The sequence below is a fragment of the Heterodontus francisci genome, chromosome 7, assembly GCF_036365525.1.
Source record: "Heterodontus francisci isolate sHetFra1 chromosome 7, sHetFra1.hap1, whole genome shotgun sequence".
Lineage (NCBI taxonomy): Eukaryota > Metazoa > Chordata > Chondrichthyes > Heterodontiformes > Heterodontidae > Heterodontus > Heterodontus francisci.
Window position 1 is genome coordinate 79,019,265 of NC_090377.1, and position 16,960 is coordinate 79,036,224.

Consider the following 16,960-nt stretch of genomic DNA (forward strand, 5'->3'; position numbering starts at 1 on the left):
TGTAGCTGATACAAGATTTTAAAAAATGTTATACTCATGGCTCTCTTGTGGCACTGCTGATGGTGAGTCAGAGGATATGACATTTTAAGTATTATATAATGTTATTGGGGTAATTTATTTGTTAAAGGCCAGTACTAGGAATGGAATTTGTAGAAATTAAGATCAATTTATGAAATGAAAAAAGAGCAGAAGGAATGCATTTTCTTGGCTTTTGTTTACCGTAAGAATGGTCGTGGCACAGATACTTATTTACTCATTTGAAAATTAGGACAATTTATAAGAGGCAACCAGTGGGAATGAAATTTATAGTGATATGTTTGTTTTTGTTAAGAGTGGTGTTATCAGCCATTTAATTTAAAAACTGACAGCAGCATTGATTTACTTATTTAAAGGTAGATTTATTTATGGAAGGACAGCAGTGGGAATGGAGTCTATGATTAATTTGTGGGGAAAATGTAAATTTTTCCAAACATATCGGGCTGGATTTTGCGATCAGTGGTAAAGCAATGGTGCTCACCACTGACCTCAAAGAAAGCTGCCCACAAAAAATCTAACTATTTCTGTGGTGCAGGCATCCCTTTCCCGACTGCAGTTTGAATCTGGTGCCAAGATGTGGAGATCTCCAGGCATCCAGCAACAATGTCCATAAGCATGGTAATCAGCCAATCACACTGAATTATTCTCAGACAGCAAAGCAGGAAGTTAAAAGCACTGAATCCCTTTACTTATAATATACCTTTTCAAATAACAAAATAAATAAATATGAATTTTTATCACAATGTTGAAATTTGACATTTCACATATAACATTAGCATTTCAGGGCTAGTGAGGGTGTTTACCAGTAATTATGAAGTTAGTATGCAATTAAAAAACCCAGTTACACCTTATTCAACAAGGTGTAACTTTTTCAAGGGTTTTTACAGCAAGACTGACAGCATTAAAGTGAAGGTTTTCATCATTTCACTGATTGCTTAAGGATTGTACTCTTGGTGGGGAGGGGACCTCAACAGTGCACCCTCTGGGAAATGTAACATCACTTTCAGCATCCTCTTGATTCCACATTATTCTGCACATGTGCGAACTCCCAAAGTTGCAGCCAGTTTCAGTGGGTAGATCATGGTGAATGCTAACAGTTTTGCCATCTTTGCCAATGCAAAAATTGCACCAATAAGTTTAAAATGGAGGGAGCAGGTAGGAAGTGTAGCACTGGAGTAGAGGCCTGGAAAGTTAGTTATTTTCTTGTAGCAGCTGGGACCCAAGGGTTCAGTGAAAACTGTAAAGAGCATAAAATAAAGTTATGCGGCACAGAGGAGCAGAGGCCATAAAAGAACCCAACAACAAAATAGGTATTGCAGGCATTATCTGTCAGTACCTTACAGTGCCATCTACTAAAAGTAATGTTAAAAAAAAAAGCATTCCTAATTGTAGAGAACCATTACTGAAACATGTCAAAGGAAACAGAATGACAAAAATAAAAACTATAAATTTAAACTATTTTAGATACTAGCAAATCTTCAATGATGTAGCTCATAGTGTATCAGAAGTTATACGGTTCTACAATATTTGCTGTTCAATATAAATTCATGCCTGCTTATTTTTCTAGCTCCTCTCATTACTTCTGATTTGTGCATTCCTTACTGTTTCAATGATGATTTGGTGTGATTCTACTTTGAGCAGATAAAGTGCAGTGATGCAAGTGTGACATTTACAGGAAGTGTACATTATGCAAGGATTTAATAACATTATTGATATGTCCTCTTGAGTTTTCAGCTTTCTAAGACGAATCAATGTAGTTCCCTTGGCTTCAACAACAGCCAGACAACAAGTGTGATCTCACTAATACTACATGCAGTTTCAGTATCAGTCTCTTGGATTTTCTGCATTTACATACATTCACTAACATTTTATTTACCTTTGTAATTTTTGAAACCTGCAAATAATAACCTATCAATATCTGACCATCTAGCTTACCAAAATTTCTCCTGTGATACCTTATTTAATGTTGAACACTTCATAGTGTAGTGCACTGATTTACATTACTTTCTATGTATCTCAATATTAAATATAATTTGTAACTCAGTTTCCCCATTAATATGCAACTACAAATCTCTAAAAATATATATCACTTTGGAAGATTCTGATTTCGCACATAAATTTGTCTTCTGCAATATTCTGTCTGCTTCTAATATTTTCATTAAAACCATCAAAATATTATGATCGTGATTGGGAAATTCTACTGGTCATAGCTTTCTAATTAGATTGATTTCCTCTTATCTAGTAAATTCATTACCTAGTCTCTAATTTTATATCAGATCCCAATAGGTTTTTCTGTGGCCATAAATGTCCTATTGGAAATTTTATTAAAAGCTTTCAGAAAGTCCAAAATGTATGATAACTTACTCTCAGCTACTTATTTTGTCAAATTTTATGGAATTCTTTTGAGGATTTATGAGACATTGTCTTTTTATGAGCCTATTTGGTTTTATTCATTGCCACTCTCTTGCTGGATTCTCTTAAATTCCTCCCTTTATAAAATACTCCATAATTTTTCCAATGATACCAAATAGGTCCTGAATCCTAAAGATTATCTTTGTGCCCTACCATTCTAAGTGAACCAATGGGCATCATGTAAAATTTTCAAAACCAGATTCAAAGGGTTGTCTGATGGTGCAGTATGTTGAAGCATCACTGCCCAGCACAACTAGGTAGAAGGCACAGCTTCAATCCCCCAATGCTGTCATGTGGTTGTAATCCACAAAGGGCAAGCACCTCACTAGAGGGAGAGTCATTGCTAGGTCAACTTTGTGGCCAGATGAAGGTAAGCATTGCCGGAGAATTGGGGAAACATTCTCCCTCTTGACTGTAACAGTTATGGGATTTGAAGAGACCTGCATAAGGGGGAAAAGAACAACCAAAAAAAAAGGATTTCAAGCCCTCTTTAAAGTAAAATAATTTAAAAGATTATTTCTAGCCTGAAACAATTGAACTGCTATAGTTAAGACAGTTGTTGAGTTTGAACTTGCAGTCAGCACATACTGGTTATGGGAAGGCTATGTGCAGAGGATGGCCAGAATTAAGCCCCTGTGGCACACTGTACTTACTCTGCTCCTATCGTACTCCTTTCTGGAAGCAGCAAACAGTTGAGCATTTGAGATCGCAATTCCACAGAATGGGAGGTACATCCCCAGCACCTGGACAAAATAAAACATTTGTACTTAAATGTTCAATATTAAAGTCTGTTTATCAAAGGTCCTATTGCAAATCAGGCAAAATTCTTGAGTGTAGGGTTCTGATGACATAGTACAATTGCCTATTTAGTAAGAACAGTCATGTTACAGAAAAATTCCAACAACATTGGGTAAATCCTAATAGTAAGGTTTATAGCTAGCCATATGCGGGAGACCTTGCATTGTGTCTAAGTGGAAAGCTGTGAACATCGCATGAAATCATTTGGAAGAAGTAGCCACACACACAGGAAGGATGGAATTGGCTGTAATATGATAGCAGCCAGCACAAAACCTCACCAAAAAGAGTAAACCACTAACATCAAAAGCAGCTCCAATAGTTTGCTGTGCCATCACATTTTAATGAGAGTAAAGACTTGACTATCTGATTATATAATTCCAATCACTGCAAAGTCTTACTGGTGGTGGGATGGCAGTGAACACTACTCCTTGTATGTGTTCGGTAGCTGCTTTCCCCAACTCTACAGAATTGTGTGCATGGAATGGAAACATGGCTGCTGCTTGCATGGAGTAACTTTCTGTTTTCATTTCAGATTTCCAGCATCTGCAGTATTTTGCTTTATTTTAGGTATCAAAGCAGCTTCTTTTAAAAGGTACCAGTTGACCCAGAATTGATAAACTTCTCTGGGATTTTATTCCACATATCCACTATCCTGTGGGGGGAGAAAACACTTTTTTAATCTTTAACCTTTCTCATGGCTTGTACTGCTGAATAACTGCAGGTCTGCTTACCCAACTGCACACTAAAACACAAAGCTTGAGACAATATGCTTCCAAAAGACAGACTAGTAACAAGACTGAGTATTAATTTCTTGAACTATTTTCTATGTGATGCTTCTTTTACCTAAATCAAAAGGAAAGAAGCTTTAAGATGTTTAACTACACATTTTTCTTATTGGTATCATCCAGTTTCAAACTTACTTGTTTGCTGATGAGAGAGATTTTAATACAATATCCTCAGCACGTCCACAGTAAATATAGTTTGAGTGTGCCAGAAGGGCTATAATTATCTCAGAACCCAGATATACCTTGATCCTCTGCCTGCCCTGACACAGGAAAGGATGAGGTAAAGGGGCAGAGACTGCTTCAGGCACAAGCGAGCCTACATATTGAGCCAGCCCAATCCTAGATTCCCCATTGTTGAAAAACTGGGCTTTAGTCTCATTAATCAATTGTCTAATCTAGCTGCAATTTACCAACACAGTCCACCTAAATGTCCATTACTGTTTAATGAGGAAGGAGCACTCTTTGTTCAAAGCCCTCTCCATTTTATATTAGCTATATAAATTAATACATGCAGCTTGATTTATGTTTGCCTAAGGTCATGTACTTCAAATAGATTCCAAGGATTATTTGAAGTGTGACCACCCCACCCCCCCCCACCGCCCCAGAACACTGCTATCCAGTTATGTCACCCAGAATATTGTAACAACAAGGAGACCTGATATGATTGAGAAATATACTTGTTTTTAGAAAATGTCAACATTTTTACATCTATATCTTTTCAAAATGAAATAGAGGCATACTTTGAATAAAATGTATTCCTCATAACTTTTCCTCTTTTAACAAATACACCATAGCTTAAATTTTGCAGACAAGGCTGAAGCATTTGCATCCATCTTCAGCCAGAAGTGCTGAGTGGATGATCCATCTCGGCCTCCTCTTGAGGTCCCCAGCATCACAGATGCCAGCCTTCAGCCAATCCGATACACTCCACGTGATATCAAGAAACATCTGAAGGCACTGGACACTGCAAAGGCTATGGGCCTTGACAACATTCCGGCAATAGCACTGAAGACTTGTGCTCCAGAACTAGCCATGCCCCTAGCCAAGCTGTTCTAGTACAACTACAACACTGGCATCTTCCCAGCAATGTGTAAAATTGCCTAAGTATGTCCTGGACACACAAAAAGCAGGAAAAGTGCAACCCAGCCAATTACCGCCCTTATCAGTCTACTTGCAATCATCAGCAAAGTGATGGAAGGGGTCATCGACAGTGCTATCAAGTGGCTCTTACTCAGCTGAGCCTCAGCTAGGGAAAATCCATTTGACTCATTCCCTGGGTCTTCTAACTTTCCAAAGAAAATCTCAGACAGACAGACCTGGTCATCTGCCTGCAGTGCCAATTCAGTCTCCTCTGGGGGAGCTGATTTGATCATGGCCTGATTTATTACATATTTAGGGAAACCGCAGGGGTCCGTCTCCCGCTACTGCCCTGTCTCTCTGACCTCCTGCAGTCTTTCTTTCACTATTGGGGCTACCACCTTCACCCCCGCCAGATCATTACCTAGAAGCAGGTCAACCCCATCCACAGGCAAACTAGGGACAATCCCTGGTCCCGAAATTAGTTCGCACTCCAGATGTACAGGTACAGGCATACACTGCCCTCCAATACCATTCACCGCCATTATGTTGTTCACTGCACTCTCTGGGGGAAAGGTCAGTCCTTTTCGCAGTAAAAGGAATCTAGTGGCCCCCGTGTCCTGAGAGTTACTGTGGGCGTGCTTGCCCCACTCGAGGGGTATGGTGTTACTTTCCCTTCAAACACAAAACCCTGATAACCTTCAGGAATCCTATTAAATTTTCCTGTACTTGAAGTAGTAAACTTCCTGGGATGCACTCTTACTGCAATTAAAGCTGCAGCTTTTTCTGTTGTGCTCTCCTTTGGGATTCCTTCTTCACTGAGTGGGTGTGCCCTGATTAACCCTACAGGTTTTCTCTTCAGTTTCCAGTAGTCAGCTTTTAGATGACCTGCCTTATTACAATGGAAGCACACAGGTCTCCGGTCTCACTCCTGCTCACAGCACCTTCTCTTTTGGCTAGAGGAGGGCCTCCTGTGTCTGCTGCTTTTCTTTCTCTCCCAGAACTGCTTGGGCTCCTATCACCTTCCCACCCTATGTCCTTTTCGGATTTGTGGGGGTGACTAGGAAAGGTTTTCCCCGGGAAACCGACTTAGAAATTAAAGTAAACTCATCAGCCAGAATGGCCACTTGCCGGGCTCTCTGAACCCGCTGCTCCTCTACATGGGTTTTATGGAGAGTGGGAGAGAGTGTTTAAATTCCTCTAACAGAATTACTGCTCTGAGATTCTCATAGCTGAGCTGTACTTTAAGAACCCTCAGCCACTGGTCAAAAGCCAGCTGCTTACTTCTTTCAAACTCCAGATAAGTTTGATTAGCTTGCTTTTTGAGTGTTCTAAACATTTGGCGATAGGCTTCGGGTACTAATTCATATGCCCCGAGGATAGCATTTTTTATTAGTTCATAATTTGATGAACTCTCATCTGGCAACAGGGAATAAACCTCATGGGTTTTTCCGGTTAGTTTGCTTTGTAATAAAAGAGGCCAGGTCTCAACAGGCCATTTTAGCTGCCTTACCAATTTCTCAAAAGGCACAAAAAATTCTTCCACATCTTCCTCATTGAATTTTGGGATTAGTTCAGATAGTTTTAACAATCCTGTACCCAGCCCTGAATTTCACTTCTCCATATTGGCCATTCTTTCACTGGGGTTACTCAGTTGCCCCCTAGTTAATTCAAGCCGCTTTAGCTCTCTCTCTTTGCATTCCTTCCAGAATGTTCTTTCTCTCTTCCCTCTCCTGCCTTTCATATTCTTCACGTTCCTTCTGGAAGGCTCTTTCTTTCCCTCTCTCCTGCCTCTCTCTTTCTCTCTCCTCTAATTCTAGTTTCCTGTGTTCCAATTGTATCTTTGCTAACAATATCCTGTCAGAGTCTACTTCTAACTCTGCTTCTGCTTCTTCAGATTCAAGGGAAAATGGTTGGCTACTAGTCTTAGGAGTTCAGACTTCCTAGCCTTGCCACGTACAGTGATCCCACACTGCTCAGTCATTTTTCTCAACTCCTCTGTAGACAGTTCTTTTAACTTATCCCAAGTTAATTCACCCTGGCTTGGGTCCCCCCATTACAGAAATCAGTCTTCAGCCAATTTGATTCACTCCACATGATATCAAGAAATGGCTGAACGCACTGGATAAAGCAAAGGCTATGAGCTACGACAACATCCCATCTGTAGTGCTGGTCAACAGCACCTTCCAAACCCATGACCGCGACCATCTTGAAGAACAAGGGCAGCATGCGCATGGGAACACCACTATCTACAAGTTCCCCTTCAAATGACACACCATCCTGACTTGGACAAATATCGCCATTCCTTCACTGTCGCTAGGTCAAAATCCTGGAACTCCCGCCCTAACAGCATTGTGGGTGGACTGTAGGGGTTCAAGAAGTGGCTCACCACCACCTTAAGGGATGGGCAATAAATACTGTTCTTGCCAGTGATGCCCACATCCTACAAATGAATAAATTCTCTGTAAAAGCTCCCTATATAAATACTATTAACTGCATATTTTTACTTTGTTGCCTTGAATCAATAATAGCATGTCAGAGCATCTTTTTCACCATCATTCCAAAGGAGGTTTTTACACCATGCACAAGGTCTGAGTTTGAACTTGTTTTAACTGGGGGGAAAATGGATAAAGGAAGTGATTCAGGCTCTAAAGTACTGAAAAGCAGAGCTAACAAACAATATACAGGGATCAGCATGTATAGTCTGAAAAGGAGGGCAATAATCCACATTAATTATGTTTGGAAAATTAGTATTTTTATATTTCATTTTATACATTGCTGAGATACATGGGTCAGTGTTATGGTTTATTTTATTGGAGGTGGTATTTTTACAAAGTTGGAGAGGCAATGAGCGAGGGGTTAAAAAAGTGAATGACTATCTGAATGGGAATGGAATTGAAGATAATGTGGAAAGTTACAGAGAAAGATAAAACATACATTAGGAAGTATCTTGGAAATATCACCCACAAAACACAATCAGGCAGAATTGAATCATATAGAATGATATCAGATTGATATCCTAGATTTTTCACTTGATTCAGTGAGAAGGTTCATGGAGGTTTATTCTAGAGGTTGCATCTGTAGTTAGTCAGCCCTCTGTTAAAACAAGTTGGTAAGAGTTTACTTTTGTAAAAATTATGTACTCTATGTTCCTTTGAGGTTCAATTAGTTATTTTGTAACCTGACGTTGGTGCTAAATGACCTCAAAGTCACTAAATACTTTTATTTACACCAGACAACCTCATCAAGTAAATTGGATTCTGACATTGGAGTGGAGAGAACAGATATGGTTTAATTTGGGATGCTCAGAAGTACATAACTGAATTGCTCTTTGTAATCCTAAATTCAATCAAAATTAATTCCTGTATTCCAATTGCTGCTTATCAGCATTTCTATACCTGGAACAACAATAAAAATCGGTTCAAACTCTGTTAACCCAGTTTAACATCCATGTAAAATATCTTCAGATTGTATCTCATGAAGATAGCCAGTATTTGTTTTAACAAAAACCACTGCAATGAGGGCATTTTTAGAAATCTATATTAATCATGCAGCCATTCATTTTACAGGCTTTATTTTACTGGTGTTGCATTACATATTTATTTCTCATTCAGTTTCAATAGGGTACAGTGTTTGAACAAGGATGAAAATGAATTGGGTTCCAGTTCCCTTCTTTGGTCTGTGGTAAAAAGTCTCCCCTGAAATCTGGGGTGCAAAATTGGGCTCAGTAGCACTCATTGTTTGGGTGCTACTTATGCTGTTTGGGGACAAAAATGGCATCCATTGCGTGCATGCATAATTCTACCACGAAGCACACCAGACGCCATTTTGGTGAAGACATGAGCACACGTGCAGCTGACGTCCAGTGAAACTATGCAGAGCCGGCAGATCATGATGTCAATCAGCGTGCAAGTCTGAATTTACACCAGCTCTGCCATTTTGGAGCTCAACACTCCAGCCAATGGCTTCTCTTAACAGCTGAACACATAGTAAGCAGCAGGAAGGAACACCCACCAGTGTTACTTAAAGGGATAATAAAAACAAGAAATGCTGGAAATACTCAGCAGGTCTGGCAGCATCTGTGGAGAGAGAAGCAGAGTTAACGTTTCAGGTCAATGACCCTTCTTCAGAACTGCGTATTTCCAGCATTTCTTGTTTTTATTTCAGATTTCCAGCATCTGCAGTATTTTACTTTTATTTACTTAAAGGGATCATCAACTACTTAGAGGTTTGTTGCTAGCTGATTTCTTCTGGCTGTTGCTGCGATTCTACAAGTGTTTGGTGTTTTCTATAGTTCTTTCAAGTTGCAAAAATCTACAGGGAGTGGCGTGGTGGGTGCTGAAGGACTTTTTGCTGATGCACAAACCAGTTACTCCGAGACACAGGTGCAATAGTAGACATTGCCCTTGGAATACAGCATGACTTAGAGAATGAACAGAGGTGATACAGAGCAAGACAAGCTGCTAGAAGAGGGAGAAGGAGGAGAGGGAGAAAGGTTCTCACCAGGAGGCCATATCCACTCAGGACGTTCAGGGAGCAATTCCCTTACCTAAACCTCAGCAAGGAACAATATGTGAGATGTCTGTGCTTCAACAAAGAACAAATAACAGTACAGCACAGGAACAGGCCATTCGGCCCTCCAAGCCTGCGCCGATCTTGATTCCTGCCTAAACTAAAACCTTCTGCACTTCCGGGGACCATATCCCTCTATTCCCATCCTATTCATGGATTTGTCAAGACGCCTCTTAAACATCGCTATCGTACCTGCTTCCACCACCTCCCCCGGCAGCAAGTTCCAGGCCTCACCACCCTCTGTGTAAAGAACTTGCCTCGCACATCCCCTCTAAACTTTGGCCCTCTCACCTTAAACCTATGTCCCCTAGTAACTGACTCTTCCACTCTGGGGAAAAAGCTTCTGACTATCCACTCTGTCCATGCCGCTCATAACATTGTAAACCTCTATCATGTCACCCCTCCACCTCCGTTGTTCCAGTGAAAACAATCCGAGTTTATCCAACCTCTCCTCATAGCTAATGCCCTCCAGACCAGGCAACATCCTGGTAAACCTCTTCTGTACCCTCTCCAAAGCCTCCACGTCCTTCTGGTAGTGTGGCGACCAGAATTGCACACAATATTCTAAGTGTGGCCTAACTAAAGTTCTGTACAGCTGCAGCATGACTTATACTCTGTGCCCCGACCGATGAAGGCAAGCATGCCGTATGCCTTCTTGACTACCTTATCCACCTGCGTTGCCAGGGAGGCCCTCACTGAAATCTGCCACCTGCTGCAGCAACAACTGCAACCTCAGAGCAGGGCAAGGAGCACATTGACCGTGGTTGTGAACGTAACTGTGTTTATATGTATTTTGATCCTTCCAGGCTGGAGCTGGAGGTATTTGTAACATTGCTCAGTTTACTGTCCACTGCTGTGTAATGGAGGTCACTGAGGCTCTCTATTCAAAGATACCTAACTAAATTTTATTCTCTCTTGCCAGCGACCAGCAAGCGAAGTGAGCACGTGGCTTTGCTAGGATTGTAGGTTTCCCCATGGTGCAGCTTATTATTGACTGCACACACATCACTTTGCAGGCACCACATGTCAACTCTGTCCTATACTGGAACTGAAAGGAATTCCACTCCCTCAATGTCTAGTGCAGGTCAATGCCTGCTATCCTGGCAACAGTTATGATGCCTTTATTCTACAGCAGTGTGCTGTGTCAGCTGCATTTGAGCCACCACAGCAAACCAAAGCATGGCTACTGGGTCGCAAGGGCAATTCATTGACAACATTGTTCATGACTCTAGTGCATATCCCACATACACATGTGCAGCATGTATACAATGAAAGCAATACTGCCACATGAAATGTAATAGAGCAGACTATTAGTGTGCTGAAACAACTCTTCTGCTGCCTGGACCACTCTGGAGGAGCTGCAGTACGCAGCAGAATGGGTGTCAAGTTTTGTGGTGGTCTGCTGCACAATGCACAACCTCGCCATCATGAGGGGATAGCCCTTACCACCAGCAATACGGTGAGCAGCTGAGAAGTAGCAGTGTGAAGAGGTGGAAGAGGATGTAGAGGTAGAGGAGAAAGAGGACAGCTGGAGGCAACCTAGACAGCCCCTTCCTGTCCAGGGCAGAGCTAATTCGAGTGTGATACCAGTAAACACAATCCGAATTTCCCATTTACCAACAGGCCTATGCCATACCTTCCATCTGTCACTGACTATCACAGAATCAGCTTGGCTGCAATGTAAAAATAAAAGCCACCACAAAACTAAAATTGCAAACCAAATTCCTAAATGAAATCATTCCATATTACATACAAATGTAAACTAATTACCCTTTTGCATTCCCTTAGTGCCTGTCCCAGTGCTCCTTGACAGTGCTACCCCAGTGGCTGCAACATGGCTGATCTTCAGTGGAGAAGACTGCAGATGGCCTTGCAGGATGTCCTTGAGCAGCTCTGGGCCTAGAAGGGCCAGCTGTGAACTGCACCATCTCGGCATGGGCAGCAGCTGTCTGACTGGCTGACAGGCAACAGCAAGGGCACTGGCAGAGGTGGGAGGACAAATGCTGTCATCCTGAGAGAGAACAGCAGGTTTGTGCTTCATGATGCCACTGCCACTCCCCTGAGGTGGTGTCTCAGGAATCCTAGTAATTTATTGGAAGACAAATGGCTGCACTGGTGCGACTCTGCAAGCCCTTTGAACATGGGTATCCAGAGCTGTTATAACAGCAGTCTGAGCTTTCACATCCCCATTCAGACATTGGGTGGAAGCTGCTTGTGCAGCAATGGAAGTTGAGATATTGGCCATTAGACGCTGCATCATGGTTTGATCCACAACTGTGTGAACAGAGTTGGCCACCCCTTCCATGCTGGAAAGGATGGGCTCCAAGCTTTGCACAAAGCCCTGTACCAAGCTGATACTGGCCACCTCCGTGCTCCTTGATATTGAACCTAGACTTTCTGGATGGCTTCCCAATGCACCAAGCATTTTGTTATGCATACCCATCAGCATTCTTCTGTAGGCTGCCCAATTGGAGTTCTCATCACAGTTCTCTGCAGCAGACTGGTGTGATGCCTTGGCCTCAAGTGAGCTGGCACCTGCACTATCCTTGCCCCTGCCTAGCTGCAGCACACTTGTACCTGGTGTCTCATCGTGTGGAGACCCTGCCTCTAATCCGTCCTCTAAAGTACGCATAGTGTCAGATCTGAGCTAGTGGCTGCAAGTGTGAAATCAAGTGATGGTGCTATCTGGTCAGGTTACACCTCTTGGGTATTTGAAAAGAAAAAGGCAGAAGGGCACCATGTGGCAAAGGGAGGGGGGAAACTATGAGGTGGATGCTTCCACCATCTGCAGCATGTAAATCAGAAGAGATTGTGGGATGAGGTGACAGTGGGATGTGTGGAGGAGAATTAGCTATGAGAATACTTTCGTCTTTGATGATTTCAGTCTCACCACTGGCCACAACAATAACCATTCCAATAATGGCCAGCACCATCTCCTCCATGGGGATTAGGTGCACCTGTCCCCTCCATTTAGCTCCTGCAGCCTCTGGTCATGCACCACCTTGTCGTGCAAGAGAGAGGGAAGCGTGTCAGTGAGTGTGGTGCAATGTGTTTGGGTGATATGGCTGTCATTTTGAATAGCTGGCAGTTTGTGCAAGCTGTAAGATGTGGGAGTGAGGCAATGCTAAGTGTGTGAGGGTGAGATGAGGCATATGAATCTTAGGTATGAGTCCTGAGGGAGATTGTTGGTAGGTGAGTGATGGGGGTGTGGTTAATTGAGCAATGGCTACTAGTGGTGCAGTAGGTAGGATATAGCATTCACTGACCATGATCACTTGTATGAGGTCATTGAACTTCTTGCGGCACTGCAGCCAGGACCTTGGTGCCAAACTCCTGGCATCGCTACAGGTTCCCTCTGCCTTGACCATGAGTCTGGAGGGCCTCCATCACCAACCCCCACCCCTCCGCTACTGCACTGCGGATACAGGACATCTCTCCTCCTTTCCATATCCTCCACCAAGACCTCAGGCTGAATTTTTGTTCCAGGGTTGGGAACCCGAAGCCCGGAACATTTCTGGGCCCTGACCCTGTGCTGCGCCAGTACTTTCAAATTAAATGGGCCTAATTGGCCTAGGGGTACGTTCTATGCCTAATTAGAAGTGCCTGGAACATCCCGGAGGTGGGACTGGATACCAAGGGCGATTTTAAAAGGCAAGTGGCAGCCATTACTGGGCTTGCCATTGCCTGAAGGTAGGGAGCAGCAGGGAATTCAGAGGGCCAGTGCAGGAATGGTCATGTGTCCCTGGGTGGCACCACAAAGTTCTGATGCCTCCCTTGAGGCATTAATGGATGCAAGGGCAGAGAGGACAGATGTCTGTTACAAGCTCGCAGGACAACAGTCTTGCTTGTACTGTATCTTTATTGAACTGAATCTGTGATGGCTGTCTGCAGTGTGTGCCTCATGGTAGAGGTCACATGATTACAGCAAGCCAGGAGGCACATTAGTACAGTTTTGCATTTCTATCCCAAACATCCCCCTTTTCATACAAAAAACAAAAAAAAAAATTGCATGCATTATCATTTACACTGTGAGTTGCCCAAGTTACCTACTACACACACAACCATTCTCATGCATTAGCAGTTCTTTATTCTCATCAGTCTCAGCACATACATTGCACACATAGTCTTTAAATCATGCTGGTCTCTTAATGGTGCACGTGCGCATTGTCGTTGGCTGTTCATCTTGGTGATTTTCCTTCTCCAGGGAGTGTTGTTTCCTTTTTCGCTTGTTGCCACAGTAACTGTTGTTGTTTCATTTCCATTGTTGGGGTGCTGCGGATCTCTGAGACTGATGGTTGATCTGTAGTCTGTGCAGATGGTAAGTTTGCATTTTCCTGATCGGCCGCCTTCAGTGACGGAACAGCTTCTCCAGTTGTATATATGTGTCTGCGGTTGCGACGGTATAGCTGGTCATTCACTTCCACCGCGTATAATCGAGGTGACACAGTGGCGCAGTGGTTAGCACTGCAGCCTCACAGCTCCAGCGACCCGGGTTCAATTCTGGGTACTGCCTGTGTGGAGTTTGCAAGTTCTCCCTGTGTCTGCGTGGGTTTCCTCCGGGTGCTCCGGTTTCCTCCCACAAGGAGGGTCTTCCTCGAGAACCAGAGGTAGATAAGTTCCCATTTATCAGAGTTCCCTGAGGTCTTGAGGAGTCATGGGCAGTAAATGGAGGAGTTTAAGCAGCACATGTGCTCTGTCATGACTCAAGGATTTGATCACACGAGCTCCTCCATTGAGAGTTGGGCAACTTCTTGGAGAGCCATATGCAGCACCACTCTGAGTGGGTGCAGGAGCAGCATACTGATATACACAGGAGTGAGACTCTGTGTAACATAGACCACTCAGTGTCGCTGATGGCGCAGAGATGCTCGGAATGGATGCCAACTGCGTCCCAGACAGTGGACTCGTCCAGCATCCAAGGGCACTAGGAAAGGACTGAGACTTTTGAAGGAACAGATGAAGGGGCCACCCCTTGGGGTCACTGGCATCAATCTTTGGCCCCTCACCCCCACCGACTCAGGAATCATCTGTGTGCCAAAGCCCTGAGACAGAGGCAGCCCCTGCAATGAAGCAGGCACCGCAGCCTGTGGAGGATCCCCCATGAGAAAGACAAGGGCAGAAACCACAGGGATCTCAGCCGGAGACAGAAACAAGGGAGCAGGCTGCCTCATCCTCTGCCACAGGAGGAGCATCCTGTAGAAGTGATAGGGAAAGAAAGGCGCCATGCCACTGATTTCGCTTAATGGGTCATCTGATGCTGTTGTCCACATTTGTCTGCTCTTTTATTTTCATTACAATATATGTTATCAATCTGATATGTTATTGATGTTTCATGACAAAAGGGGGGTGGGAGTTTTGTTGGGTGGTTGGGGGAGACGTAGGGCCCGGGATTGCTGTATTTCCATGTTTTGGAGAGCATTGGCAATGGAAACCTCATTCTCATGGTCATGGCTGGCAATGGGACTTCACATTCGCAGTGATAGCTCACCATGGTGGAAGATTTTTGGTCATAAGGGCTCAGAGGCGATCAGTTGAAACACTGCTGAATCAGCGTGGCCCTTGTGGCCATGCCAGTCTGCAGTTCACCCCGAGGTCTGGGAGGCATCTCCGGCTATCATTTGCTGCAGGGTCACCAGCCACCTCTTGAGTGAACTCTATCTCCACTCCGTCATCCTTTTCTCCTCCTCCCAGTCTTCCTCTGGGGTGGAATGGCGTTCCAGGTCCTCTTTCTCATCTGTCTCCAAGCCTCATTGTATTGTCATGTTGTGCAGGGTGCAGCAGATGACCACGATATGAGACAGTCTGTCTGGCTTGTATTGGAGGGCACCACCTGACCAGTCAAGGCAACTGAAGCAAATCTTCAAGGTGCCAATAGTCTGTTCAATGCAGGTCTGTGTTAGTAGGTGGCTCTGGTTGTAGCATCTCTCTCCATCCATGCCTGGGTAGCGGACGGGCATCAGGAGCCACCTCCTTAGGGGATAACCCTTATCCCCCAGCAGCCACCCATGGAGTCTGGATGTGCGCCTGAAGAGGTGCAGCACCTGTGACTCTCACAGAATAAAGGAGTCATGACAGTTGCCGGGGAACAGGGCGCAGACCTGCAAGATTAACTTCCTGTGGTCACAGACCAGCTGGACATCCAATGAGTGTAGCCCTTTCTGTTGAGGAATCTGACTGGCTGGTCTGTTGGTGCCCTGATGGCTATGTGGGTGCAATCGATAATGCCCTGGACCTGAGGGAATCCATTGATGGCGGCAAAGCTCAATGTCCTCTGTGCCTGCACAGACTCATCTGTGACAAAATGGATGTAGTCCCCTGCCCTCCTAATATGGCATCCGTGACGTGCCTGATGACGTTTAGAGATACAGCACTGAAACAGGCCCTTCGGCCCACCGAGTCTGTGCCGACCATCAACCACCCATTTATACTAATCCTACACTCATCCCATATTCCTACCACATCCCCACCTGTCCCTACATTTCCCTACCACCTACCTATACTCGTGGCAATTTATAATGGCCAATTTACCTACCAACCTGCAAGTGTTTTGGCTTGTGGGAGGAAACCGGAGCACCCAGAGAAAACCCACACAGACACAGGGAGAACTTGCAAACTCCACACAGGCAGTACCCAGAATTGAACCCGGGTCGCTGGAGCTGTGAGGCTGCGGTGCTAACCACTGCGCCACTGTGCCGCCCGGTTGAGCTGCTGGCTGCAAGATGCCCCCTAGGTCCACAACTGATCCCTGGAATGACTTGGTCGCTTAGAAATTCAGGATAATGGTGACCTTGACGGATACAGGCAAGGGACTGCCATGAGGACTGCGAGGCCTCAGGTCATTGTGAATTGAAGCACAGATTTATCAGAGCATCTGCCTGGATAGGTATAGCCTTCTACCGCACTGGCGCTCTGTCATTTGCATGTAGCTCACTCTTGGGCGGTAGACCTGATGTCTTGGGTGGCGCCTTCTTCCCCTTGTAGCCCCCCCCACCCGCTGTACTCCTTTGGCCTCCTCCTGTCCAGGAGGTTGCATCTGTTGCAGCTCATTCTGGCTGCTCTGTCCAATATCAGAGTAGCCTGTTCCCATCTGAACTCCCTCAGCTGGTGTTCGTTCACTTACGAGGCCTTCCCCTGCCAACTCCAGCTGCCCAAGTGATGCCAGTGGCCTCACATCCCTCTCCAGATTCCTACCACTCACTACTGCCGAAGACAAATCTTTCAGCTCTAACAATGGCTACTCTGTGGCACTTTTTAAGCAGATGAGCTTTATTCTGGGCTTC

General features: G+C 44.3%; 1 protein-coding gene across 1 annotated transcript in view; it reads right to left on the reverse strand.

Moving 5' to 3' along the window:
* The window catches only part of pde11a (phosphodiesterase 11a), a 362,432-nt gene that overhangs the window by 179,877 nt on the left and 165,595 nt on the right, over nucleotides 1–16,960 (reverse strand). The window contains exon 4 of the mRNA XM_068034578.1: nucleotides 3,102–3,191. Within this exon, the coding sequence (XP_067890679.1) occupies nucleotides 3,102–3,191 (90 nt within the window). The remainder of the gene's footprint in view (nucleotides 1–3,101; nucleotides 3,192–16,960) is intronic.